Source organism: Carassius auratus, unplaced genomic scaffold (genome assembly GCF_003368295.1).
Source record: "Carassius auratus strain Wakin unplaced genomic scaffold, ASM336829v1 scaf_tig00217432, whole genome shotgun sequence".
Classification (NCBI taxonomy): domain Eukaryota; kingdom Metazoa; phylum Chordata; class Actinopteri; order Cypriniformes; family Cyprinidae; genus Carassius; species Carassius auratus.
This window is the reverse complement of record NW_020529067.1, coordinates 170,001-197,500: the sequence shown is the minus strand read 5'-3', so window position 1 is coordinate 197,500 and position 27,500 is coordinate 170,001. Positions and strand designations below refer to the sequence as shown.

Below are 27,500 nucleotides of genomic sequence, written 5' to 3'. Positions count from 1 at the left end.
ACAACATGCTATAACAGGACTTAATGTGTTACCTGTCCTCCTCGCCCTCCAGCAGCTTCCTGTAGGTGGCGATCTCGATGTCCAGCGCCAACTTGACGTTCATAAGCTCCTGGTACTCACGGAGTTGCCGAGCCATGTCCTGCTTGGCTCTCTGAAGTGCCTCCTCCAAGTCCTTAATACGACATTTGGCCTCCTTCACAGTCATCTCGCCACGATCCTCAGCCTCCGCCATCTGGTTCTCCAGGTTAGCTCGCTAAAACAATAGTAGCCTTGAGATAAGCGACCACCAATAGATTGAGGCTAAAGCGATGGTTAATTTAGCACATTTCTCACCTGTGATTTAATAACCTCGATCTCGCTCTGCAGACGGCTGATCATGCGATTGATATCTGCGATCTCTCCTTTAGTGTTTCGCAGTTCATCGTTGTACTGACTGGCCTGAGAGGACATCTGATCAAACTGACCAAAACGAGATGGAAAAATAAAAAAGCTCAGTACGTCAGATACAATTTACTGTAGTCATTTGACGTGTGTGCCATAATGAAAGATGTTTCGTCTAAACTAAATGAATTCCTAGATGTTTATGAATCTTTATGAAGAAAAACACCTTAAGTCAACATGAAAAGCTTACTTTCTTAATCCACCTTCCTGGTCTCATTGTTAACGATTCCTTATTCCAAAGGGAAAAAATCTTTCATCAAAATGTAATGACTTTCTCTTTCTTTGAAACAGCTTTTTTTATCCAACCAATTCCCAATGGAGGCAATCCCGCTCTCCATTTCATGACACTTGAGTTTCCATTTTCAATCAGAAGCACAAGTTGAAAAGGGTATTGTCTGATGACTTTAAGAGAAAAATCTCTATTCAACCAATTCATCAAGGGACAAAGTTTGCATTTTGTGTTTACCTTGGACTTGTACCAGGATTCAGCCTCTTCACGGCTCTTGACTGCGATCTCCTCATATTGAGCCTTGACCTCAGCCACAATATGATCCATGTTTAGGTTTCGTGAGTTGTCCATCTGCACGATGACGGATGTGTCTTTAATGCTTGCCTGCAGCTCACGCAATTCCTGATCCAGAGAGACAAGGTAAGTTTGTTTGTGGGAGGTTTTTTTTTTCAGCTGTGTGGAAACTAGTTAGGAAGGTGTGTACGAAAAATTTTATTTCTTACACACCTATTGGACTAGATATTTTCTTTTGGTCCAACCACCCTTATGAAAAATACGTTTATTCAAGTGTGCTATTAGTATACTTTTTTTAAACAAAAATTGGAAAATATGCTTTTAGTTTACTTTTTATGTACTTCACCAGAAATGGGCTTTATATACTCCTCGGGAATATACTTAAAATGACATTTAAGTATACTTATACTTTTTAAAATTATACTCCTAGAATCTGTGCTTTCATTATTATAGGGTAGAGGGCGCTAGTACATATCTTCTGCACAGAAGAATGCATGAAGCTAGAAAAAAATGTTTTTTTGTTTACAAGCAGATTTGATACTGAGTTTGATACTCTTATACTTAAAGTATACTAAAAAGTGGGCCATTTTAGTCCCAACGAGTATTGAAACAGTACACTTACAAGTATATTAATAGAACACTGATATTTGTATACTTGTGACATAAAGTATACTTAAAAATATACTTGAACTTTACTTAAGTCTACCTAGTAAAATAAACTTGAAGTATACTACTTTATCGTAAGGGCAGTTACATGGCCATGTGTTTTGTTAAAGATTTAAAGACAAAACATTAGTATTGTATAACTTGTGGACTATAAATCATGTTGCAACTTCTATTATGCAATTAAAGTCAAGCACACAAAACATGCATAAAGGCATGTAAGCCTACATTTATTCACTTGGCTTTAAATACATTTGTTTGTATTGGCGTTTATTGTAAATATTGTTTATAATGAATGCCACCATAATTTATGTTTGTTTTAAACTTACATTTTTCATGTTCTATTCTGAATACTATTCAAATTGAAGGGTTTGTTATGGAGTGAAGGGAACTAAAATATATGTTTATATTGTTTCAAATGTTTGAAAGGTGTGTGTGTGTGTGTGTGTGTGTCACCTCATCGTAGATGGTTCTCAGGAAGTTGATCTCGTCAGTCAGGGCACCAACTTTGTCCTCCAAATCAGCTTTCACCAGATAAGCCGAGTCTACATCCTGAGTGACACACAGTACTCAGTTTTTCCTCTTCTCAATTGCAACTTTTAATGACTTGTGTGTCGTCCTTCTCACATGCACCTGAAAAGACTTGTATCAATATATCAAGAGCCATATCTTGTAGATCTTTAATATGCAACTTTGACTTCTTGCTACTCTCAGTATGAAAACAGATCTCCTCTAGTGTATAAATAATGCTGTGTCCCAACCCAGGCTTTTGTCAATGGTGATCTGATCCCTTCAGGCTCAACTTTAGCAGCTTAACTCTTCACCCCTCCCAAACATCTCACTGTTTCCTCTCCTGGGCTGCTTTTATTCAACGTGTTGTGAAAGTCTTAACTTTCCCTGGTCCCAGACGTCCAGCTGTTTAACTCGTTACCTGCCCTAACCCCGTATTACAGTCAGTGAGGTCATACCTGTTGTGCTTCATAATGTGTAAAAATACTATTTTTGACATCTGACTTCTAGGCATCGCACCTTTTTCAGAATCACAAAGTCGTTCTCCAGATTGTTCCTTTTGTTGATCTCATCTTCATATCTGAGTCACAGGAAATACAAAGTGGATATCTGTCAGTCTGTGAATGTGGTCACAGATTAAGTTCTAAACACATTTATTGCAAATACAGTCGTATGTTGTTTTTAAAACCAAATTCATTTAATGAGCTGCGTCGGTTCAAGTTAAGAAGAAAATCATTCGCAGCTGGGGCTTCACAATCAGGAGAGACTCTCGTCACAGGCTTAGCGTAGATCTAAATACATTACTTGTGTTTGAAGTCCTCCACCAGGCCCTGCATGTTCCTCAGCTCTCCATCCAGCTTGCTCCTGTCGTTGTTGACCACGTCCATCTGTCTGCGCAGGTTGGCCATGTAAGCATCAAACATGGGCTCGACGTTGGAGCGGCCTGGGGTCTGGCTCTCCAGAAGCTCCCACTTGGTCTCCAGCATCTTATTCTGCTGCTCCAGGAAACGTACCTGCAGAGGTATAACAGTAAATCATTTGATTCTTCATTCATTCATGTAAAAAAAAATAAAAAATTAAGTTCATCTTTCATATGGAATATAAATAGACATAAAAAGAAAGGATATACATCAAATTTGGGCCTTTGTATTGAAAGGAGTGTTTTTAGTTCTAATACGTTGTGATAAATATTAGTTTATTATAAAATATATACTCAATATTTGATTTAATATTAAAAATATATTTAATTATTTTAATTATTTTGTATATAATTGTATATTTATATATATATATATATATATATATATATATAAGTATAAATATTTTACTGTATCAAAAATTTTAACATAAATATAGTTTATTTTCTAGAACTAATGAGTCCAGTATGGCTGATCCATTTCAGTATTCAGTGTTATAAGAAACATTATTGCAGCGCTAACTGAAACTACAGGTGAATCCTCAGATGCCATCAATAACTCCTAGGTTTTCTGCTCAAAGAACCCATTTCTTTGTACCCAACATAGTGGAAAGTTGTAGTAAATGTAAATCTTCCTTGAGAAACATGAGGGTAGATTAATTAAAGTTTTCAACTGATGCTTTGCTACAAATTTTTACTTTCAAGTTTTCTTGTCAAGCTTCTGCAAGGACAAAGAAGAAAGAGTCCACTTATGTGGAATTTTAGCATTTTAAGAGCTCTTTTTCGAGACCTCTTCAGTTCACTGTACATCCTGAAAGCCTGGCCGCTTTAAGCGATGCCCACCCTGCCAGGATGTACTCATTAACAGAGCAATATGACTCTCCATTAGCTGAACCGTAACACTCAGGAGAGTAGTGACTGACCTAGATGGGTTCTTCGTAAATCCTTAATTTCAAGCACTTTAAAAGCCGACCCGAGACCCGTGTTGGAAGACCCAGCCCTGCCCCGAACTACAACAGTGACTTGGTTGTACTTCAGTGCGATTGAAGTGTGGATTACAGTCCAGCGGGCTCCTGGGATTCGGTTTCATTGTCCTCCGGCACACAAAAGCTTCCTTCATACTCGCTGGCATAGTGCTGTCTTCAGTTGGCTTGGTCAGATCTGACCTGCTTTTTATCAGGTTACAGACTTGAGAGAAATGGGTCACGCTACACAACTATCGTTTTCATGTGACTCTACCAAATCACCTTTCCCTTAGAGGTTTGGGATGTTGATCGTATTAAAACTTTATCATCGCCATCAACACTCCGTTGGTCTTAACATTCAAAGACCACTACCTTTTTGGCTGAAACTCTAGAAAATGTTCCTTGGGAACAAGAGACCAAACTGTACCTTATCGATGAAGCTGGCGAAGCGGTTGTTCAGCGACTTGATCTGCTCTTTCTCATGAGTGCGCACCATTTGGATGTTGGGGTCAATCTCCAAGTTGAGGGGCGCCAGCAGGCTCTTGTTGACGGAGATGCTGGAGATGGGGGGTCCCATATAGGCCGAGCTGGTGCTGAAGCTCGGGGCAGATGCTCCCAGGGAGATCCCACTTAAACTGCTGTAACCATAGCCTCCCATCTTTCCGCTGCTCCTCACAGAGCTGCTGGAACTGATGCGCTTGCTTCTCAGACTCATAGCTGGACAAGAGAAACCGTGGGGAGCTGCAATGGAAGATGTTCCAGATGAGAAAAGGTTGGCAGAACTGAGCGAAATGGTCTCTCTGTGGGGAGGCTGGGCTTTTAAAGTCCAACCAGGATGGGGTGGAGAGTTCCTTTTGTGGGAAAACCTGTTTGAGATTGGACACACATACACACTGTCCGCTTTATCTGAGCTCCCAGATCGGCAGTGAACACACGCTCTCAGTCTCTCTTTCACCATGCTCCTATTTCATCTAAATGTTTAATATGGCCCGTGTCAACAACATTCCCATACTGCATGCCCGGTAGTAATCTTTTTACAAAAAAAACTGTAACAATATCATTCGTTTGAGGTGTGCATTCAAGTGCTTTGTATTTAAGAGCCACATTATCAAGCAGGAACTTTGTATCAGTTTCCACAAGATGACAATTGTAAAATGCAATGTGCTGCTTTGCTTAATTAGAGTAAAAAACTTTTTTTTTTTACTTTGTATTACCCGTTTAGTATTACAGGCATTTCATACACAACAGTATATTTCTATGCAAGCGAAACCTTGATATTCTTCCCTTCAGCTGATATCTAGTTAAACTAAAGATGTGTTGAGAGATCTACCTTACTGTTTTGACACACATATTTGAAACTTATTAGCAAAACCATGTTTTTATATATGGATTTAAATGTTAACATTTAGCTGGCAAAATGCCCTTTATCAGATGCTATTACATTTTATATTTTATTTTACCAAGAAACTCCATGTAAAATGTTTATTTTTACAGAAAGACATTTGGTAATATTAAATGAGGCATTGCTTTAAATTACTGGTTTGATATGCCAGGATAGCAAAAACAGTAAAAGCAGACAAAACCATGATATTGTTCCCTCAAGCAGTCATGCAGTTTAAGAAATGTTGAGAGCGCCACCTACTGGAAAGTAATGCAGGTAGGGGTTTTGCTTGCTTAATTTTTTTAAATTATTTATTTATTTTTATATTGTGATAGATGGTTTGGTAGCCACATTGTTTTGATAGATGTTGAAGTCCTATTGTAGTTATATACAGTTATAAATGTTATGCAAGGTCATATTAACATTCATCTGATTAAAGACAATAGGGGTTGGTGATATGACCAAATCATATATCACCAAAGTCCAGATTCAATATACAGTTACATAAGCTTTTTCTCTCGCAATTGTTTACATTGTCTTAAGACCTATATGACTGTGCTTATGAGGATACTTTGCAAAGCCGAGGATTTGCACGCATATAACTGTTTATGCAATCGTTCAGAGCCAAAAAAGCAGGCAAAAATGCTCACGACTCGAGTATTAGATGCGCGGCTTAAGTGTTGTCGTAAACAATGTATTTTGCGGCACCACGAAATAAACAATAGAGAACAATATGAAACGATTGAGAGTGAGGAGTCCATCCGATATATATCGGCATATCGCCCAACCCTAAAAAACAAGTAAAAAAGAAAACGTGATAAGAGCACCACCTCATGATAAGACTTTTCAGATGTAAGATGAAAGAATAACAAACTCTAAAATCTCAAGAAATAATATTAATAATTATTAACCCATTTTTTAAGACATACACACACAGAGAGAGAAATAGATTTAACTAGCTGACAATGACTAATGCCATTAAGGACTTGCCTCCCTTTAATACTGATTAACTGGAAATAATATAGAAAAAAAGTTGATGTTCTGGTTGTATTATAATTCTAAATGGTTCAAAAAAACAAGTTTTTTTTTTATTCTGATGTACTCTAACATTTGAAACGCACGTTTAACGCTGTTCCAATATTTTGCACTTCTGTTCCTATTCTTATATCGCACCACACAGTACCGCCACTTCCAAATATAGCACTTGAGTGTACCACCACCTCTCCGTGCTTTTAGTGTACCGGTACGCTCATTTGGACATCTGTTTTAATAGAGGTTTTAATCCTTTGCCTGTGCTGCCGCTTTTCAGAGCACCCTTCACAAGGCACGCTTCCTAATTCGTCCCACCAAGAGCAGAGACTACATTACCCATATACCCTTGAGTTTTACAAGTGAAAACCGCATGCGTCGCTTTTGCCACTGTCAGCTGTGTCCCAAAGTTGAGTGTGCACACTTCGAAGGCCACGGACTTCAAAGACCACGTCAAGGAAGGATCCTCGGAAGCCAGTATTTCGAGGATGCTACGTCATTGACATCCGTCGAAGAATTGTTCCAATATTGAGGATCCTCTGAATTTCAACCAAGGACTGAGTCCTTCGTTCGAATAATATCCCATACACAGGAAAGGATGCATATGTGTATCCTTCGCGCTCTCAAATCACCCACAATCCTATGCGCGCAGCTTTGCTATCTAACGTTAGTTCAAGAATTCAAAAATGTCGAACGTTAACGTAGTCGGACCGTTAACGGTTTTTATTTACGTTACCAAATATTTGTTATAACTGTAGTAAATATAAGTAAAGTTTGACATTTTAAATGCCAGTACAAATTACTACCGTATTGATATTGTAAATTATACAAATACAAATGGTTAACTGAACCGGACCTGTCATTTAACAATTGGTTGCGTCATCGGCATTTCTTTTATAAATAACTAGTTAAGTTGTACAAAGTAATTTAATGATACCATTTACAACGTTATTCAAACGGACCTTTTCACTGACGTAATGACGCAATTACGTGCACCTGCTAGCCTGTTCCATTTACGTGTTCTCAGTATGCTAAAGGGGAGTCTCACCTAGCCCCTGAAGGAAGTGACTTGGAAGGATCAGTCCTACCAAGGAAGTATCCTTGACATTGAGAAACGCCTCAGGTCTCCGAAGTGCACGAAGGGCCCTCCGAAGTGCGTGAGATGCTCCTGAAGACCCCAGAACACATGGAGGCAATGCTGTGCTCAAACTGATGGTGTTTTTCTGATGTTAAACCTAAACAATGCTGTAAATGGTTGTAAAAAGTACTTTCAGTTGTGTACAGAACAGTTTGTTTAAATGTGTAAAAAAAAAAAAAATTTTACGGACAAAAAAATAAATACATAAAAGAATGTTTTGTGAAAAAAGAAATAAGCTGCATTAAAAAAAAATTACAATGTACATGAGTGCTTCTCTTTTATTTACATTACTCTGGTTCATTTATGAATAAATTACACACTATAAATATATACATTTTCTTACCCCCATATCTTGATTTTGTGATCATTCACATGCATTCATAAATTCATTTGAATACACTGAATAATGCAGTGAAATGATGCACTCAAAATGCACACGTGCACTAGTATGACTTCATCATGTAACTTTACATTAGCCTAGATGTGTGCACTTTTTAGGCACGATTTGTTACTTTTTTGAATATACTTGATACTGTTAAAAGGTACATCATTAAAACAAAAAATACAAGTTCACATATCACACCTAAACACGCGTGGAAAACGTAATTAGAACTAGCTACTATTAGTTAAAAATGCCTATCCATATACAGCTATTATTCACGAACCGCAAACTGACTCAAATGATTCGAGAACCCGCTTTGAACTCCCGAACTGAATCAAATGATTCGCGATCCCGCCCCGAACTCGCGAGCTGATTCAAATGATTCGCGATCCCGCCCCGAACTCGCGAACTGATTCAAATGATTCGCGATCCCCAAATTGACTCAAATGATTCGCCAACCCGCTTTTAACTCCCGAACTGACTCAAATCATTCGCGATCCCGCCCCGAACTCGCGAACTGATTCAAATGATTCGCGATCCCCAAATTGACTCAAATGATTCGCCAACCCGCTTTGAACTCCCAAACTGAATCAAATGATTCGCAATCCCGCCTCGAACTCGCGAACTGATTCAAATGATTCGCGATCCCCAAATTGACTCAAATGATTCGAGAACCCGCTTTGAACTCCCGAACTGAATCAAATGATTCGCGATCCCGCCCCGAACTCGCGAACTGATTCAAATGATTCGCGATCCCCAACTAACTCAAATGATTCGCGATCCCGCTACGAACTCCCGAACTGATTCAAATTATTCGCGATCCCGCTCAGAACTCCCCAACTAACTGAAATGATTCAGGATCCCGTATGGAACTCCCAAAAACTGACTCAAATGATTCGCCAACCCGCTCCGAACTCCCAAATGACTTAAATGATTTGCAAACCAACTTTGAACTCCCAAACTGACTCAAATGAATCAGGCTCTGAACTCCCGAACATACTCAAATGATTCACAATCTGAAGTTCCCATCCAAATCACATGAGCGCCAGCGCTACTATTGGCTTAGTTCTCTAATTTCATAACATTTACTGACTTTAAGGTACGAAAAGTATGTTGTTAACAGATAAAATATCAATATTTCCATTCTGAACTGCTTTCCATGTCGAAACATCCACGAACAGGGGCGGACTGGCCATCATCTGTGTGATCTGGAGAATGACCTCACCTCACACCTCATAAGTCGCACTTTAGTATAAGTCACATCAGTCCAAAAATACGTCATGATGAGAAAAAAACCATATAAATCGCACTGGATTGTAAATCGCATTTATTTAGAACCAACCAAGAGAAAATATTACCGTCTACAGCCACGAGAGGGCGCTCTATTTTTTCAGTGGTAGACTACAGGAGTGCTGTAGACAGTAATGTTTTCTCTTGGTGCAGTAGCTAAAGTTAAGAAATGTTGTGTTTTTACTTTTAAAAAGGTTGGTAATGTTACAGTTAATGCTTACAAACTTTGAAGATTTTGAATATAGAAGTTACATTTGTAATGGTGTATTTTCATTTAGATGTGGTATTATTATTTGTGCAGTAAGATTACACACCTTCTCATTCAAAGAGTTTTCTTTATTTTCATGACTATGAAAATTATAGATTCACACTGAAGGCATCAAAACTATGAATTAACACATGTGGTATTATATATGGAATTATATACATAACAAAAAAGTGTGAAACAACTGAAAATATGTTATATTGTAGGTTCTTCAAAGTAGCCACCTTTTGCTTTGATTACTGCTTTGCACACTCTTGGCATTCTCTTGATGAGCTTCAAAATGTAGCCACCTGAAATGGTCTTCCAACAGTCTTGAAGGAGTTCCCAGAGAGATGCTTAGCACTTGTTCATCCTTTTGCCTTCTGTCTGCGGTCCAGTTCACCCCTAAACCATCTCGATAGGGTTCAGGTCCGGTGACTGTGGAGGCCAGGTCATCTGGCGCAGCACCCCATCACTCTGTTAATTTTACTCCTCTCACTCTCATTCCATTAGATCATTATTATGCATTATTTTAATGCATTTTAATTAATACAAAGACAGGACCTATTCTGCATGCCAAATTAATGTTGAAATTTCATTTTTATGTTTTATAGGCCATTTCCTTAAGTCGTTCTTATATCGAGCCATATCGGTCAGTTTTCAGTTCTGCCAGATATAGTAAATAACTCTTTTAAAAGCAGCTGTTTAAATTGCTTCATCACTATCACTAGAGCTGGAGATCTTCATAGGGGTGCCATTTCTATAGGAGGTCCATACTGTGCCTAGTCGGGCCAAATGGTGGATGTTTGCACGTGAATACAGGTTTCCTCCAGGTTCCCGCTGCCTGGCGCTTTGGCCAATAACATTAGGACGCAGTAGAAAAGGAGCCAATGAGAGAGCGTTACTCTCAGCAAGAGTCTCGGCAAGTCGTCTGTGCGGGATTTATTTGCTGCAGCTAGCTGCCGACTTGCATTTTGCGTCCAGCGCTAATACAAAGAAAATGGACAACACTGAGGAGCGTGTGAGCAATATCAGTGATGAACAGGACGAGGCGATCGTTTTGGAGGAATCGTCGGATGATAGTGATGACTCCACAGAAGACATGCTCCTCGATGATCTGGATCCCCTCTGGGATCGGTAAGTTACACACCTTTTTAAAGCCTCTTTTATATATTTTATACCACACGTATTGAAGTATATGCATGATAATTCGTTTGGAGCGGAATAGTGTCTTGAGGGCATTTAACTATTTAATGGTCGCCATACAAGTTTAAATTATTCTAGTTTTACCTATATATATATATATATATATATATATATATATATATATATATATATATATTCGTTTTAAAGTAATTTTATGTTGCATCTTGAATTGTTTTATTAACCCTTGTGTTTCATTAAAAAAAGTTTCTCATAGATTCATAGAGGGAAAAAAATGTCCATGTCCAAAAAAACTGCCATAAAAATGTAAAGCTTGGGAGTACAGACTTGGTCTCATTTTAAAGAAAGCCTAAATATTTTATTATCAGCGCTGTCAAAATAAAGTAAAACTTATCGGCTAATGCTGATACATCGGCCTTGGCAATATATTGGTCGACCACTAATTTATACTCATTTACAACTTCAACGCCCTCATTATTAACAGTTATTTGTTGATGAGTGTATCTTCTTGTTCTGAAGTAAAAAAAAAAAACCGTAATTAATTTAATTTTCCTGATGTTTAGCTGAAGGAAACTATATTTACACCTCTACGATACTCAACTTAATTTTCAATGATAAAACCAGCAATTGCTGTATCGTCTGCATATTTGACATTAAAAGCAGATGAGAAACCTCTACATTCATTTGTATGAAGGGAAAATAACACTGGGGAGATAGTATGTTGGTAACAATAGATGAAGAAAAAGTAGTTTACCCTAACACATTGTAATCTACTGGTTACAAAAGACTCAACCCATCTCTGCCATTCACACCCAGCTTAAACAATCTTTCCATTAGAATATGTGGTGTTATGCAGATAAGCAATCTATAAACATAGCACTGGCATATCTCTTTGATTGATCAACATGACAATAGTGTTTTTGCACATATACAATTGGGCTTCTTCTGTGCTCCTTACCCTCCTATATGCAAATTTTAAAAGATCATGTTTGTTTCACACCTCAGGAAAAACACGATCTAACACTAAAGTGTTGAGGTGCAGTACCAAACTTTTCCCATTAGATTCCAGCATTACCTAAAATAAGGACATGCATACAAACCACACTCTGACATCCATATCAACATACATATTTATCCAATTGACTCTTTAATAGCTGAAAACCGTAATAAAGCTAGTATTTGCTTTATATGCCAAACTTCAAAAAAGTTAGAAATAGTACAAATTTTTATTTTGAAGCCTTGCCAACTAAATTAAAGCCTATTAACAAATATTGCATCATTTAATAGTTAAATGGCCCTGGGATTAAAAATTGATGTTTTTATGGGTTTCAATGAAGACATTTTTGTCCTTGAGGTCCTGAGAGGAACTCATTTTTTGTACCTAGTGTAAAATAGATTTATTAAAGGAAATGTGGGTGAAATATTGAAATTCCAGTAGAAATACACAATTGTGCCAAAATGTATGGCATTAACACTGGTAAAATTACATATAAAAAAAAAAAAACACTGCAAAAGACAAACATGTCCATAATGTCACACAATTGTTAAAATCCCTTCTTTCTTATTTCTGTTCTATACTCAAGTAATGTTAAGAATTAACTAACCATTACTTTATAAGTATTAATCGAAACAATGTTTACTGACTTGAGGTGAATGATAATAGTACTGGCTTCTGTGGAGCTGCTTTATAGTTTTAATAAATTTGTTTCATAATTGGTAAACATTCTAACAATGATACTACTTAGTAAGTTTAGTGACTGAACTAAACTGAGGTAAACTTTAATAATTGTTGGATGTTTTAACACTATTTGCTGTTCATACTATGAAGCTTCATTCTATTTTTGAATGTGTCGCATCTGTGCCTGTATATTGACTGTTTCATTTTCTTGCTTAATACGACAGGCTTTCGGAAGCCTCTGATGATGACTGGTATCCTGAGGTCACTCCACGAAAAAAGAAGAGATCTGGTCTGTCTGCTGTATCACCGTCTCCAGCAAAGTCTTGCAGGTCTGGATCCCCTGCCTCTGTGCAAAGCAGCAAAGGGAAAGCTAGGAAAAGCAGCACGAGGCGATCCCTACCTTTCTCCAATAACATCTCTGAAAAGAAGTGGAGAAGTGTAGATGAGCCTGACATCGAGCCGACACAGCCAATATTCAGACCTAAAAACACACCCGGCCCACAGTTAATCTCCACTGCAACATGCAGTCCTCTGCAGTATTTTGAGTTGTTCTTTTCAAAATCAGTGCTAAAGACCATTTTAGAAAATACAAATGTGTATGGAGCCATGCGTCAAGATGGAAAGAAGATGCCATGGGAGGATATTACAATCAAAGATCTGAAGTCATTCATAGCACTGGTTATTTACATGGGAATGCTGAAATGCTTCTCACTGTCAGACTACTGGAAAACATCAGACTTATACAGTCTGCCTTATCCTGCACGAATCATGTCTGGGAGGAAATTTTATAAAATCTCTGGCGCGCTCCATATTAGTGATCCCAAAGTGGATGCAGAGAATGACAAGAAGAGGGGAACACCTGAATACGACCGTCTGTGTAAGATCAAACCGCTGTACCAGGACATCAGGGACGCCTGCAGAGCCTCTTTCCATCCCTTTCAGAACATTGCCATTGATGAACGAATGGTGGCCTCAAAGGCTAGAAATGGACTTAAACAATACATGAAAAACAAACCGACAAGATGGGGGTACAAACTGTTTGTACTGGCGGATTCCCTCTGTGGCTACACATGGGACTTCTTCATTTATGAAGGAAAGGCCAATGTGGTGGAGAGCAAGGGTATTAGCTATGATTCTGTCATGATTCTGGCAAATGAAAGGTTGTTGGGAAGCGGCTACAAGCTGTTTGTTGACAACTTTTACACCAGTCCCAAACTTTTCAGAGACCTGCTCCGTAAAAAGATCTGGGCTTGTGGCACGGTTCGCTCTAACCGCATTGGCCACTCAAAGACACAGGCTCCTCGTGGCAATATTCGCTGGTTTAGGGAAGAAGATCTGCTGTTTGTTGAGTGGAAGGACAAGAGGGACGTGCTGATGTGCTCCACCTTTCATAAAGCCTTTAATGGGGACACCATAAAGAGAAATGTGAAAGGAGCCGATGGAGTTTGGGGTCCTCAGGAATTCCCCGTTCCAGCCGCAGTACTGGACTACAACAAGTCAGTAGATTTCTTTCAGTGGTGTGAAGTTTGTTGCAGTGGTGTCAAGCGCAGGGCCCCATAAGGACAGGCCTGCTTTTAAATTTTTAAGAAAATATCTGATATTGATATATATTTAAATAAACAAGCGCAGCTGGGGTGGCAAAAAGTAATGCAAAATTAAAGTAATGCATTACTGTTCATAAAAAGTAACTAAGTAATGCAATTAGTTACATTTTTAATGAAGTAATGCAATACTGTAATGCAATTTCTTTTAAAAGTAACTTTCCCCAACACTGCTTGTGTTATTAAATGACAAACCTTATAATAAATCACAATTTTCCTTATTCCAGGCACATGGGAGGAGTGGATCTGTCTGACGCACTTATAGGGTATTACACGGTTCTGCATAAAACAAAAAGGTGGTATCGATCCTTCTTTTTCCACTTTGTGGACATCGCTGTAGTCAATGCCTTCATTCTGCACCAGCAGATGGCCAAGATGAAGAACGAGAAGCCTCTGTCCCAGAAAGCCTTCAGGGAGGCGCTTGTTGTAGGGCTTGCGGAAACGGGGCCTGCAAAAGACTCTGAAAGAGTACGCCCAACTCCTACTTCAGAATCCCACCTGCCGGATTACCTAAGTGGGGACAGCACTTATGGAAGACGGAAATGCAAAATGTGCTCAAACAAGACTCCAGTCGTATGTGTAACTTGCAAGGTGTATTTATGCTTTGTTCCAAAGCGTAACTGTTACATTAAATGGCATGAATTAGATGATGAGGTGGATGAAGAGTAATGCCCAAGTTCTACATCATTTACTAGAGTTTGCGTACTGTTGAACGAATAGCCTTTCAAAGTATACACTGTTTGGTGCAGGTGGTTGACGCATGACCTCTAGAAAGTGTTTTTTTTCTAGTGTCTACAGTATTTTTCTCTAGAAGTTTTGACTGATAAAAATATCTTTGTACTCTTTTAAACTAAAGTTATGCCTCATAATCCCATGTCAGTACAGGCGTCTGTCAGTCTAAAGGCATTTGAGGCTTATAAAAACTGATAAACTGGGAAAATATTGGAAAAGACTGGTAGGTTTTTAAAGAATTCACATTGTAAGTAGATATACGAAGAAAAAAAAACTCCCCTTTATATTATTTTGCACTTGAACCACACTGGAACTGTATATTCAAGACTTTTACACCATGTGTTTTAAAACTGCAGAACCGATCCAGACTTATTAACACAGTTATAGTTTCTTTGTCCATTGTGGTGCTGCAAAATTAGAATATATGTGGCTAGTCATGTGACTAAAACCTTTTGACCACTGTAGCTCTCCTGTCATAAGCACCGTTAGCTAGCTTTGCTGAAAGTCTTCTGCGTAGAACGGTTTGTAATTATACCAAACCCTGTCAGATACTGCGCTATGTGACCTGATGATAGAAAAGTGCTTTATATTAGTCTTGCAACTGAATAGACATTCAAAACACAATATATCACTGTATATATTCTAAAGGTCTAGAAATGTCTTTGTCTAGTTTAAGAGATGTATGAGCTGTTTGTAAATTGTTGCATGCCATTAAACACATTTGTTTTAAAGTGCTCTTTTAGAGAGTCTCTTTTTGGATATGCATGCACACAAACATATACATAACATATATTTTTTCCATAGCGCACACTTTCCCCTATTTCATCAGTAGACATGTTCATTCAAAAACGTCCTCTCCTGTGTTGCAAAAATGTCTTCGGGGTATAAAACTAAAAGGTCCCTTTAAGTACCTTGAAACATGCAACATTATGCTGCATTCCAGGCAGGTTTTTGAGTCCGTAAGTCAAGACTTCAAACCACGAATTTATAGCGTTCCAGGCAAGTTATGCCAAACTTCCTGGCCAGAAGGAATTGTAGCTTATTTATTTTATTGCAACATTATGTTGTCCTAAAATAATTTTTTCAATGTGTACCACTTGTATAAACACTGCATCCGTAAGCAATATTATCCGTAGGGGTTGCCATTGTTGTTTCGCGGGCTATGTGACATGAGTTCACAGGTGGGAAGTCATGGGTTTGACTGCCATTCCAGTGCACTTTCACGGGTAAAAGTTTGGAAAACATGGGTTACCGTTTGTCTGGAATGTTGCATTATTCATATGTGGTGACATAACTTCAACTGAAAATGGAAAAAAGGGTGGGGCATGTATAGTAAACCCCTACCCTTTAAAAAAAAATTGCCAATAGACTGTTTCATCAGGTGCACATGCCTGTCCTTAAGTTAACTTCCTGTCTGTGTTTGTTTATCGGTTTAGCTATAGCGCCGTTTACAAAAGCAATTAAAGTTAAGTTGACTAGTAGACTGAAGTTGGGCTCAGGTGGTTTTGCTGTGAGATTTGTTTCCTATAAATTTAACAATTTGTGACGCTCACAATATCAAAACTGACCGAATTTCCAAAAGGCTTTGCTGAATAAACATGAGCACGTACTGCACGATTAAAAATTAAATTGATGCACGGGTATTTCATATCACAGTATTCATAAAGGAAGACTCTCTTTAATTAGTCTAGTAAATTTTCAATGTAATTTTCATTTCATCCTGCATGTTATATGCCTGATAAAGCAGTGTTTGTGAGCTCAGCACTGCTTTGTGTACAGCAGTTATTGAAGAAACCTCTGTTTCTTTAAAGCACCTCCTGCTGGCAGAGAATAAATGTACATTTTTCAGTAAATCTAATGTACGCAGCAGCAAACATATTTTGCTTGTTATCAAAAATAATCTACTCTAGAGGGACTTCTTAGCTGTTGTTATTGATTCTATTTGGAAGTCTACCGGAGTTAAGTTAGGGCTAGGGATGGACGAATCAATCCTGAAGGATCAATATATCGATACTGATGCGAGTATCGAAAGTATCGATACTCAAATAAAAAATATTGATACTACGTTTTTTTTTATTTACCATTGTTTTTATTTATTAAACGAAAAATAATGCCTACAATATGCCTTAAATTGGACTAATAACATATATTAGCAAATAATTGTGTGGAAAGGATTATCCTGCTCATCTGGACACAAGGCAGAATCAATTAAATAAAAATCAAATCAATCAATTACAGAGAGGGCGTTACGCTCGAATTGTGCTTTTGTGCATTTATGTGTTGGACGCGAATTCGCGTCTGCCACCCGAGTTGAAAAATTTTAATTCGCGCCGCGTTAACCAATCAGGAGCCTGTTCAGGAGTCACTCAAAATGGAGGAACAACTGATGTTGTCAGCGAGCAGTCAACTGGAGCTTTATGACACAAGTATCACACACAAGTTCATATTTCAGGAATAAAAAGGACCTCGCTTGGAAGAGTGTGTTGTAATACACATTTAACTTTTGAGTTACGTACACATTTATCGACCCGCGGCCTTCCCGCTGTTTTTTTACAACTATTTTCCCCCTAATATAGCCTACAGCTACTTTTCGCTAAAAAGATAATGCGTTTATTAAGAGGACGTGTGCAGGAAAAAGTGGAAAAGACCAGAGTGCTCGATCAATATCAGCCATCTTGCAAACAGACAACCGCTAGCACTTGCCCCTCCCACAAGAAGCGGATTTCACCCGACGCGCTTCAATTTCGCTTCAAACTTTTGCTTTCTATATGCGTCTATTTCGCTCTAGACGTGTGAATGCATTCAAAATTTTCAAGCGGCAAACTAGACGCGGTGGACGCGAATTTGACGCTCTATTCGCGTTTGGTGTGAACACAGCATAATAAGAAAGCATTTGTTTTTTTGGAAAAGGTAGCCCAGAACAATGCAGGAAAAACATAGGCTATACATTTGAGTTATTTCACAATAAACTATTGAAATTGTACCCTAGTATGTGCAGTACATTTATTTCAATTTGAATGTTAAAAGTTCATATTGCTCATGTTATATTCTGTATTGTTAATATAAATCATACACTCTCTGAATAAAAAGTTTGCATTTTATGCATGCAACAGCCAATTACTGACAATCCATTATGACGATGAACCATGGTAGAGTAAACATAGTTTAACTATATTATTTGTTCATTTCCTTGATTACCTACCTCTACAGTAAACATATTTTAACCATGTGTAAACAATATAACCTAATAAGTAGCAATTAAGGCGTATTGAATGTTAAAATGCATTTCAGATAAAAAGTTAAGTAGGTATTATTACCCATTGTACTATAATAATTAAATTTCATAATCTAAAAGTTCAGTCTAGAAGTATCATTCGATACCGATGATACTGGACATTAAAAGTATCTGTATCGTATTGCAAACAAATTTGTGGTATCGCCCATCCCAAGTTAGGGCCACAAAAGCGCGCATGCGCAGTGACTTTTGTGTATGTTGCCGTTCAAACCGTCTATAGTGCAGGGGGCGGGCGCTTCGGATTCTTGAGACCATTTGACTGGTCAGTAGATGAGACGATGAAGTACGATGTGACGTCAAAAAATCTTTGAGCCGTTTTTGGCGGAAGTGACGAAGTACAAGCTTTCAACGCTTTATATATTCTAAATAAGAATTTATGCACGGTTTTGGAGCACACTGCCTTATAAATTACTTTAAGACTAACATATTGATACTAACACCCAAATTATTTTAAATGTTGTTGTCATGGGGGCGTGAAGTGCTTGATTTCAAAATATCCAATCAGGGCCACAAATCTCTGTACGGGATACTTGCTGTTTTTCCAGGGCGGAGCTGGTCAATGATATGGGAGGGGAGAAAAAAACTCCCTTTGGTCATTTTTTCCTGTTTGTTGGAGCGACCCTGTTTAGCGCTGCTTTTAACGATGGATACGCGCAAAAAAGGGAAGGATAATATCGTTATGGACGGCTCGGAGAAATGCGTGAATAGAGATGAAGAGCAACACGAGAAGAAAGAATGGGATGAGTCATCGGACAGTGAAAGTGTAGCTTCTAGCGTGGACTCTGCGGTGGAGGAGATGTCCAGCGATTATCTCGAAACCCTTCTGGATGAGTAAGTTAACTAATATTTGAATATACCCTATACCTATACGAAAAGTGTGCATGCCAAAAATCACACGTAAATGAATGATTGATCGAATGAGACATAGATTTAACTGTTAATTTGTCTCGCTTGGATTCTAATCAATTCAAATCACGCAATGAATGAATGAACACGTGTACAAACATACACCTCAAAGGGGGCTTGCTACCTGTCCTTTTTTCCTCCTCGAGAAAAAGTCTTTTTTTCTGGGGATTTTTTTTAAATTATTATATACAAATGAATATAGCATGTGTATGTGTGTGTGCGTGCGTGTTTGCGCACGTCTGGTTCGGAAATATTTATATGCTTTTCTAAGCTCCATATCTTCGCTAGTTTTTACAGATTTTGACAAAGGGCATTTCAGATGAATAGGATAAACTAAATATCCCAAGCATATCACCACCAATGTTGCCAAGTCTTCGGTTTTCGGGTTGAAGTGACCCCAATAACGTGATATTTACCCCCTGGGATGCAAATTTTACCCCCCAAAAACCCAAGCATTTTATCACCCGGTTCGAGATTTTTACTGGGGCAGTTGGGATTGCTCTGGTCTAGATTTGAGTAGCAAAGAACTTCCCCCCACCTTACATATACCTAAACCAACCCCCCACCCCTAAACCCAACTTTCTCCACCCCCTAAATGTGGATCCATACTGGAAACTTTCCCCTAGTTTTTAGTTAATGACTTGAATTAAAAGTCATTTCCCTTTAAATGTAATGTTTGTTGATTTGGAAGTGTTATATATTATAATAACACCAAAAACTAAAATAAATTATTAGTGAAAATATGACTCTCTCCTTTGTGCAGTAATTTATTCTAAATATATACTTGAAACTAGCATAGAAGACATTCACATTGTGTAATGACAATTGTCTCTACGTGAACTGATTCTTCTGCAAACATCTGTTGAAAGTGAAATGTCATGATGCATTTGGATGGGAGAGATTTAAAATAAATTGGTAAGTCAAAATTATGTTAATATATTTAACGTTTTTTTTTTTTTTTTGAGAAAAAAAAATGAAAAGGCTCCTCAAAATGTGCATGTCTCTGGCATAGAGTTATTAGCAGTGTAGATTAACTTGCCATTATACATAAGAAACCAATTCAACTGTCTGTAACAGCAAGAGAATAGTGTTTGCATTCTTCCATTATGAGTGTTGTATACACTGTGAAAATTACTATAACAATCAAATTCACTGTCCTGACTTATTTTTTTTTTTTGGTTTTTCCATTGAATATTTATTTAGACATTATTAAATGCTAGAATTTAACAAATTTAGTTTGTTAAATTTCAAAATATTAAACTTTAAAAGGTTTATTTGCAGTTTGGCCTAACGGTTAGTGATTTGGGCTTGTAACCTGAAGGTCATGGGTTTGAGTCTCAGCACTGGCGTAGGTGGAGGGAGTGAATGAACAGACTTGTGCACTTGGATGAGATAAATGCAGAGCATGTTTTCTGAAGATCGCTCACCATATTACTTACAACGCCAAACATGTTTAGAAAGGTGTTCATTATTTCCAACATGTGTAGCAAGTTTGTGCGAATCGTGATATCCCAAAAACATGCATGGATGTTATATATTCTCGTTCCAATCCTTGGTGCAAGACCTGGGTGTGTCATACATCCAAAAATTTATTTAAGGACCAAGTGTGGTTAATTTAATCACTACATTTTGTGTTATTATAATTACACATGCTCATTAATCAATTTCGCTTTTCAATACAGCTGTAATGCACACCTTATTGAAAGACACATTATAAGGAATATAAATTCAGAAATGTAGCGTAACTCATTTGTTGTAGCAAGTCCAGCGCGTATGCAATTATATATTTTTTTTTCTTCTTGCCTCATGCAAAAGGTTTTCAGATGATAATGATGATGATGATGATGACTGGTATCCTGAGGTCACTCCACGAAAAAAGAAGAGATCTGGTCTGTCTTCTGTATCACCGTCTCCAGCAAAGTCTTGCAGGTCTGGATCCCCTGCCTCTGTGCAAAGTAGCACAGGGAAAGCTAGGAAAAGCAGCACGAGACGATCCCTACCTTTCTCCAATAACATCTCTGAAAAGAAGTGGAGAAGTGTAGATGAGCCTGACATCGAGCCGACACAGCCAATATTCAGACCTAAAAACACACCCGGCCCACAGTTAATCTCCACTGCAACATGCAGTCCTCTGCAGTATTTTGAGTTGTTCTTTTCAAAATCAGTGCTAAAGACCATTTTAGAAAATACAAATGCGAATGGAGCCATGCGTCAAGATGGAAAGAAGATGCCATGGGAGGATATTACAATCAAAGATCTGAAGTCATTCATAGCACTGGTTATTTATATGGGAGTGCTGAAATGCTTCTCGCTGACAGACTACTGGAAAACATCAGATTTATACAGTCTGCCTTATCCTGCACGAATCATGACTGGGAAAAAATTTCTTACAATCAGTCGGGCTCTCCATATTAGTGATCCCAAAGTGGATGCAGAGAATGACAAGAAGAGGGGAACACCTGAATACGACCGTCTGTGTAAGATCAAACCGCTGTACCAGGACATCAGGGACGCCTGCAGAGCCTCTTTCCATCCCTTTCAGAACATTGCCATTGATGAACGAATGGTGGCCTCAAAGGCTAGAAATGGACTTAAACAATACATGAGAAACAAACCGACAAGATGGGGGTACAAACTGTTTGTACTGGCGGATTCCCTCTGTGGCTACACATGGGACTTCTTCATTTATGAAGGAAAGGCCAATGTGGTGGAGAGCAAGGGTATTAGCTATGATTCTGTCATGCTTCTGGCTAATGAAAGGTTGTTGGGAAGCGGCTACAAGCTGTTTGTTGACAACTTTTACACCAGTCCCAAACTTTTCAGAGACCTGCTCCGTAAAAAGATCTGGGCTTGTGGCACGGTTCGCTCTAACCGCATTGGCCACTCAAAGACACAGGCTCCTCGTGGCAATATTCGCTGGTTTAGGGAAGAAGATCTGCTGTTTGTTGAGTGGAAGGACAAGAGGGACGTGCTGATGTGCTCCACCTTTCATAAAGCCTTTAATGGGGACACCATAAAGAGAAATGTGAAAGGAGCCGATGGAGTTTGGGCTCCTCAGGAATTCCCCGTTCCAGCCGCAGTACTGGACTACAACAAGTCAGTAGATTTCTTTCAGTGGTGTGAAGATTGTTCTTGTACCTTTTAAATTACACATCTTATGATGAATTAATGAATTTTCCTTATTGCAGGCACATGGGAGGAGTGGATCTGTCTGACGCACTTATAGGGTATTACTCGGTTCTGCATAAGACACAAAGGTGGTATCGGACCTTCTTTTTCCATTTTGTGGACATCGCTGTAGTCAATGCCTTCATTCTGCACCAGCAGATGGCCAAGATGAAGAACGAGAAGCCTCTGTCCCAGAAAGCCTTCAGGGAGGCGCTTGTAAATGAGCTTGCATCTCCCCCTCCACCAGTACGTGCGACTCTTACCCCATACTCCCATTTGCCCAAATACATCAGTGGGGACAGCACCAGTGGAAGACGAAGATGCAAAGTTTGCCAGAACAAAACTCCAGTCATGTGCGTGACTTGTGAAATACCTTTTTGCTTCGTTCCTAAGCGTGACTGTTTCACAAAATGGCATAACCCAGATAGCAGTAGCGAGAATGAGAACGATTAATGACTAAAGTAGTGGGATTTTGTGTCTAGTGTGAAACTCCTAGATGAGTGCAACATCAAGCACAAGACAATACTCAGAACTGGAGCATGACATTTTCATACTAGTGTGAATTGGTCGTAAATTGGTCACAGATTTGGTGATGAACTGGGGGTTTGTCGCAGACTGTGGAAATCTGTCCAGAACTGCAAGATCCAACCAAAAATCTTGTAGTGTGAGCCCGGTGTTGTTTCGACGTCTGTTCCCACTATGTTTCCCCTCAGTTTAGCAAAGGTTTGGAAGGCTTTGCAACTGTGTTGTACATGTATGAGATATAAATTGAAATAAATGTACAACGTAATTCTACCTCTAACAATTGTATATTTCTTGTTCTTGTGTGTGCTTCTCAATCTCAGTTTAAAATAGTTTACTGGAATTTTATATTTATATGGAGCGAGAGTGAGTGCAATTGTATAATATATAATACAATGCATAGGCCTTTTATGCTTTTGAGGATATGTGGTACTTTACCTATTTACTGTACAAATGCTCCACCACATCATTAGCTTGCATAATTATGTTTTTATGAAAAAAATCACTTAAATGATAATCAAATGTAAAATTTGAGTTGTATCTGGATATGATTGAACTTCTAGGAATACAGGCAGCTTCTAACATTTATCAGACCGATGCTTAAATAATCGCCAATTTTTATCACGTTATAATGTTTATTATATATTTAGGTATTAGGTGTTTGAAGAGATCTCGCAAGATCCGATGTGCCTCGCGAGATCTGACTGGTCTTGCGAGAACGTGCCGATATCCTCGTCCAGACCGTACACACATATTTGCATTACACTCCCTTTCACCTGAGGTGATTTTTAATATATATTATATTCACATCAGGCAAGTGGACGCATGGTGAGCGGGGAAATTACGAAGTGTGGTTTTTATCCAGTCACAAAAACAGAATTTAACGTGTAATGTCATAGATTTTGTTAAACTTTGAATTAATAAATCAGTCAAATGTTGGTCATTTCACTTAAATCTAATCTTGATATGTACGTTATCTAAATATCAAGCCGCAAAAGTCAATTGCTCTGGTCTAGATTTGAGTAGCAAAGTACTTCCCCCACCTTACATATACCTAAATCAACCCCCCACCCCTAAACCCAACTTTCTCCACCCCCTAAATGTGGATCCATACTGGGAACTTTCCCCCTAGTTTTTAGTTAATGACTTGAATTAAAATAGTCTTTTCCCTTTAAATGTAATGTTTGTTGATTAAAAGTGTTATATATTATAATAACACCAAAAACTATTATAATAGTTTCATTTAGTAACTTACAAATACTGAAGCGATTCTCACGGACTTTATCGTCTCCCGAAATTGAGGACGGAAACACAATATCTCCAGAACTGCTCAGAGAGTCACTTTGTGTGCATTTTACCATTTGATTAAGTAAAATTAGTGTCATATCACATACACAGAACTGTAAAAGTATTCGCAGCAACCCGTCAAAATTCGATACTAGTATTTTTCAGTAGAATGTACAAAGCCTACTGTTACTTATATATTAATATATATATTAATATATATATATATATATATATATATATATATATATATATATACATATATATATATATTAGTGCTGTCAATCGATTAAAAAAAATTAACTAATTAATCGCACAATTTTTTAAAATTAATCACAATTAAAAGACTGAAACTTTTTGGATATGTAAATGTAAAATGTAAATAATTAATGTAAACTCAAGACAAAGAAACTATTTAAATTCAAAATATGATTGTTTATTGGAATTTTTGTTTAACTTGTAACACAGATTTTCTCATGTAAACAACATACCTGCAATAAACCATCAATATCCTCCAAATTAACTGTTGGCTTGAAAGCCATATTTATTACAGAAATAAAAACACAGGCATGTAAGTACCATTTGAATTTCAAAACAATCAATGCCAATAAAAAATGATTTCCATGTTGAATTCTAAGTGGACTGCAAAAAAATTCCAAAGTATAGTCATTGCCAGTGCTTTAAGTGGGCCGGTACGCACCAGTACTCAGTACCTTCACTTCCAAATATAGCTCTTGAGCGTACCACCACCTCTCCGTGCGCCCAGAACGTGCTTGTAGCGTACCGGTACGCTCATTTGGACATCTGTTTTAATAGAGGTTTTAATCTTTTACCTGCACTGCCGATTTTCAGAGCGCCCTTCACAATGCAAGCTTCCTAATTCATCCCACCCAGAGCAGAAACTACATTACCCATTCACCCTTAAATTATCCAAGTGAATAGCGCATGTGCAGTGGTGGACGAAGTACACAAATCAAGTACTTGAGTAAAAGTACAGATACGAATAATAAAATACTACTCCAGTAAAAGTAAAAGTACTCTTTTTTTAATTTTACTCAAGTGAAAGTACAAAAGTACTCAATTTTGTATGTACTTAAGTAAAAAAGTACTGAAAGATAGATGTTTGCAATTTTATATAGGCTAATTTAATTTTATATTAGCACTTTTTTTTTTTTATAATCCTACTGCTCAAAATACCTTTTTCCAAAATAACCACTATATGGCGTCAAGATATATTTTTGTTGTTGATATGGACTACGCTTACGAGAGTAATGTTCACTGTGAAGCTTACACTGTGATGTACCTGAGAGAAAACAGATGATAATCTGATCTTCACCAGTAAGAAAAAAGTATTTTAAAGTTTGTGGTTTTACAGAACACCACAGTTATATATGACAAGATAATAAGGCCTGCAGTTAGGAAGAACATCTTAAGGAAAATATAATTATATTTTCTTAATTATTTTTTCCTTCTCAAACCTTGTCTGCGGTGTAAAAACACCCCTGGCCAAACGGGGTGCATCTCTTCCCCTCTTTGATAATTACTGTAGTTACCATGTTCTGAACATCACATCCTTTCTTTTCCCAGATGTAATCTATCTATCTATCTATCTATCTATCTATCTATCTATCTATCTATCTATCTATCTATCTATATATATATATATATATATATATATATATATATATATATAGATAACCACCTATATATAGATAACCACCTATATATATATATAGATATATATAGATATAGATAGATAGATAGATAGATAGATAGATAGATAGATAGATAGATAGATAGATAGATAGATAGATAGATATTATAGGTGGTTGAATAAAAATATTTGGACATTATTTATAAAAATTACGTCAAGTTAGCACCAGCAAGCCTGCTAGACATTTAGCATCAGCTAAAATATTTACTTATTTTCAGTACCGTTCTGAATAAACATTCATGTCTGTCTAACGTTACTCGTCTAAAAAAAAAAAAGCCTCAAGTCCAAATATTCATTTATCACCAATTAACTGTTTGACAAACACTTCCTGCTTCGAGATCTGAATTTAAAAAAAAATATCAAACATGGCTCCGAAGTGCCGATCTGAACCAACCGAGTCGCGAACATGCTCCGAAGACCCAATCTTAATCAACCGAGTCGCGAACAGGCTCCGAAGTGCCGATCTGAATCAACGGAGTCGCGAACATGCTCCGAAGTCCTGATCTGAATCAACCGAGTCGCGAACAGGCTCCGAAGTGCCGATCTGAATCAACCGAGTCGCGAACATGCTCCGAAGTCCCGATCTGAATCAACCGAGTCGCGAACAGGCTCCGAAGTGCCGATCTGAATCAACCGAGTCGCGAACAGGCTCCGAAGTGCCGATCTGAATCAACCGAGTCGCGAACAGGCTCCGAAGTGCCGATCTGAATCAACCGAGTCGCGAACATGCTCCGAAGTGCCGATCTGAATCAACGGAGTCGCGAACATGCTCCGAAGTCCAGAAGTCCCGATCTGAATCAACCGAGTCGCGAACAGGCTCTGAAGTCCCGATCTGAATCAACCGAGTCGCGAACAGGCTCCGAATCGCCGATCTGAAAACTTCGACCAAAGAATGTAAAAAATAATTCTATTTCTCTAATAACTCTAACTCTACAACTCTATGAAAGACTCAGATCACGTTTCTAAAAATAAATCGCTATAGTAAAAGAGAAATAATAAGAGGAGTGAAGTTTCCTACCGCTCTGCTGTGTTTGGTCCTCAAGCGCGTCTGACGCTCCGCGGCGCGTCTCCGCCCCTCACATGCGCGTTTACAGCGCTAAATTAATCATCTTTGCTAATTATTATACATTTACTTCATTGTCAGCTTCAGGTACTTCATTTATTATTGTTCAATGAACTGTTTGAAACAAAAAAGGTTGTATTTCAGTAATAATTCTAAATTATCAAAATAAAATATATAAAATAAATAATAAAAAATATCATTTTCAGTTACAATAGTTAATCCTAAATTCCGACATTAATAACTTACTTTTAGCAACATCAGACGCACGCGCTCACAAGATCTCCCGGTTCTTACTTCTGGAGACTCACACTAAACGGTTCATTTGAATCAGTGAGTGGTCGACTCCAGAACAGCTGCAATCGGATCATTCTAATTCGTAAATGAATCGTTTGGTGCGATTCACGATCCGATTTAAAGGTTTATTTTGAAAAGACTCAGTTCGTTCATGATGAATCAGACACCGCTTCTGCGTGTCGGAGCACGTGATATATTATAGGGAGTAATGATATGTTTTATGAAATGTAGTGAAGTTAAAAGTACGATCTTATGCTTTGGAATGTAGTGAAGTAAAAGTAAAAGTTACTCAAAATAAAACTACTCCAGTAAAGTACAGATACTTGAAAAATTTACTTAAGTACAGTAACAAGTAAAGCTACTCCGTTACTGTCAACCATTGCGCATGTGTCGCTTTTCCCACTGTTAAGTGTCAACAACTCAACGTGGCCGGAGAAGGTATGTGAAACTCGTTGTGAGTTATACTAAAGCAAAATCTTGAGTATTTATTGTCTGATAAACATTAAAAACTGTCTGCGGAGGTTGAGTCGTCCTGCAGCCCCCGCTGGCTGTTCATTGGCTGCAGCATCTTTTTTCTAAGTTCTAAACAAATACTGT

The 27,500-nt window shown here is 38.0% G+C and overlaps 2 protein-coding genes and 1 long non-coding RNA gene across 7 annotated transcripts in view; 2 read left to right on the top strand and 1 right to left on the bottom strand.

Moving 5' to 3' along the window:
* Positions 1-3,109, top strand: part of LOC113100980 (uncharacterized) — a 5,405-nt gene extending 2,296 nt beyond the window's left edge. The window contains exons 2-3 of the long non-coding RNA XR_003289870.1: positions 53-244; positions 3,037-3,109. This is a non-coding gene — a long non-coding RNA (uncharacterized LOC113100980). The remainder of the gene's footprint in view (positions 1-52; positions 245-3,036) is intronic.
* Positions 1-5,194, bottom strand: part of LOC113100979 (keratin, type II cytoskeletal 8-like) — a 6,121-nt gene extending 927 nt beyond the window's left edge. The window contains exons 1-8 of one of the 3 annotated variants that reach the window (XM_026265472.1): positions 4,446-5,194; positions 2,942-3,150; positions 2,657-2,717; positions 2,084-2,179; positions 908-1,072; positions 632-670; positions 334-459; positions 33-253 (exon numbers count right to left, since the gene is read on the bottom strand). In XM_026265472.1, coding sequence (XP_026121257.1) covers positions 33-253; positions 334-459; positions 632-670; positions 908-1,072; positions 2,084-2,179; positions 2,657-2,717; positions 2,942-3,150; positions 4,446-4,976 — 1,448 coding nt within the window. In that variant the 5' untranslated portion in view covers positions 4,977-5,194. Of the gene's footprint in view, positions 1-28; positions 254-333; positions 460-631; positions 671-907; positions 1,073-2,083; positions 2,180-2,656; positions 2,718-2,941; positions 3,151-4,445 lie in introns of those variants that run through there. The other 2 variants (XM_026265473.1, XM_026265474.1) reach the window with 2 other exon arrangements.
* Positions 5,195-10,396: 5,202 nt separating this feature from the next.
* On the top strand, positions 10,397-22,828 carry LOC113100962 (piggyBac transposable element-derived protein 4-like). 3 transcript variants are annotated; one of them, XM_026265448.1, is made up of 4 exons: positions 10,397-10,619; positions 12,549-13,820; positions 14,153-14,332; positions 22,227-22,828. In XM_026265448.1, exons 1-4 carry the CDS (start codon positions 10,483-10,485, stop codon positions 22,477-22,479), a joined length of 1,842 nt encoding a protein of 613 aa, XP_026121233.1. In that variant the 5' UTR covers positions 10,397-10,482; the 3' UTR covers positions 22,480-22,828. The 3 variants fall into 3 exon arrangements, with proteins under 3 accessions (XP_026121233.1, XP_026121234.1, XP_026121232.1); XM_026265449.1 differs by having other exon boundaries at positions 14,153-14,342; positions 22,237-22,828; XM_026265447.1 differs by lacking the exons at positions 10,397-10,619; positions 12,549-13,820; positions 14,153-14,332 and adding exons at positions 18,500-18,783; positions 20,674-21,954 and having other exon boundaries at positions 22,047-22,828.
* The last annotated feature ends 4,672 nt before the right edge of the window (positions 22,829-27,500 follow it).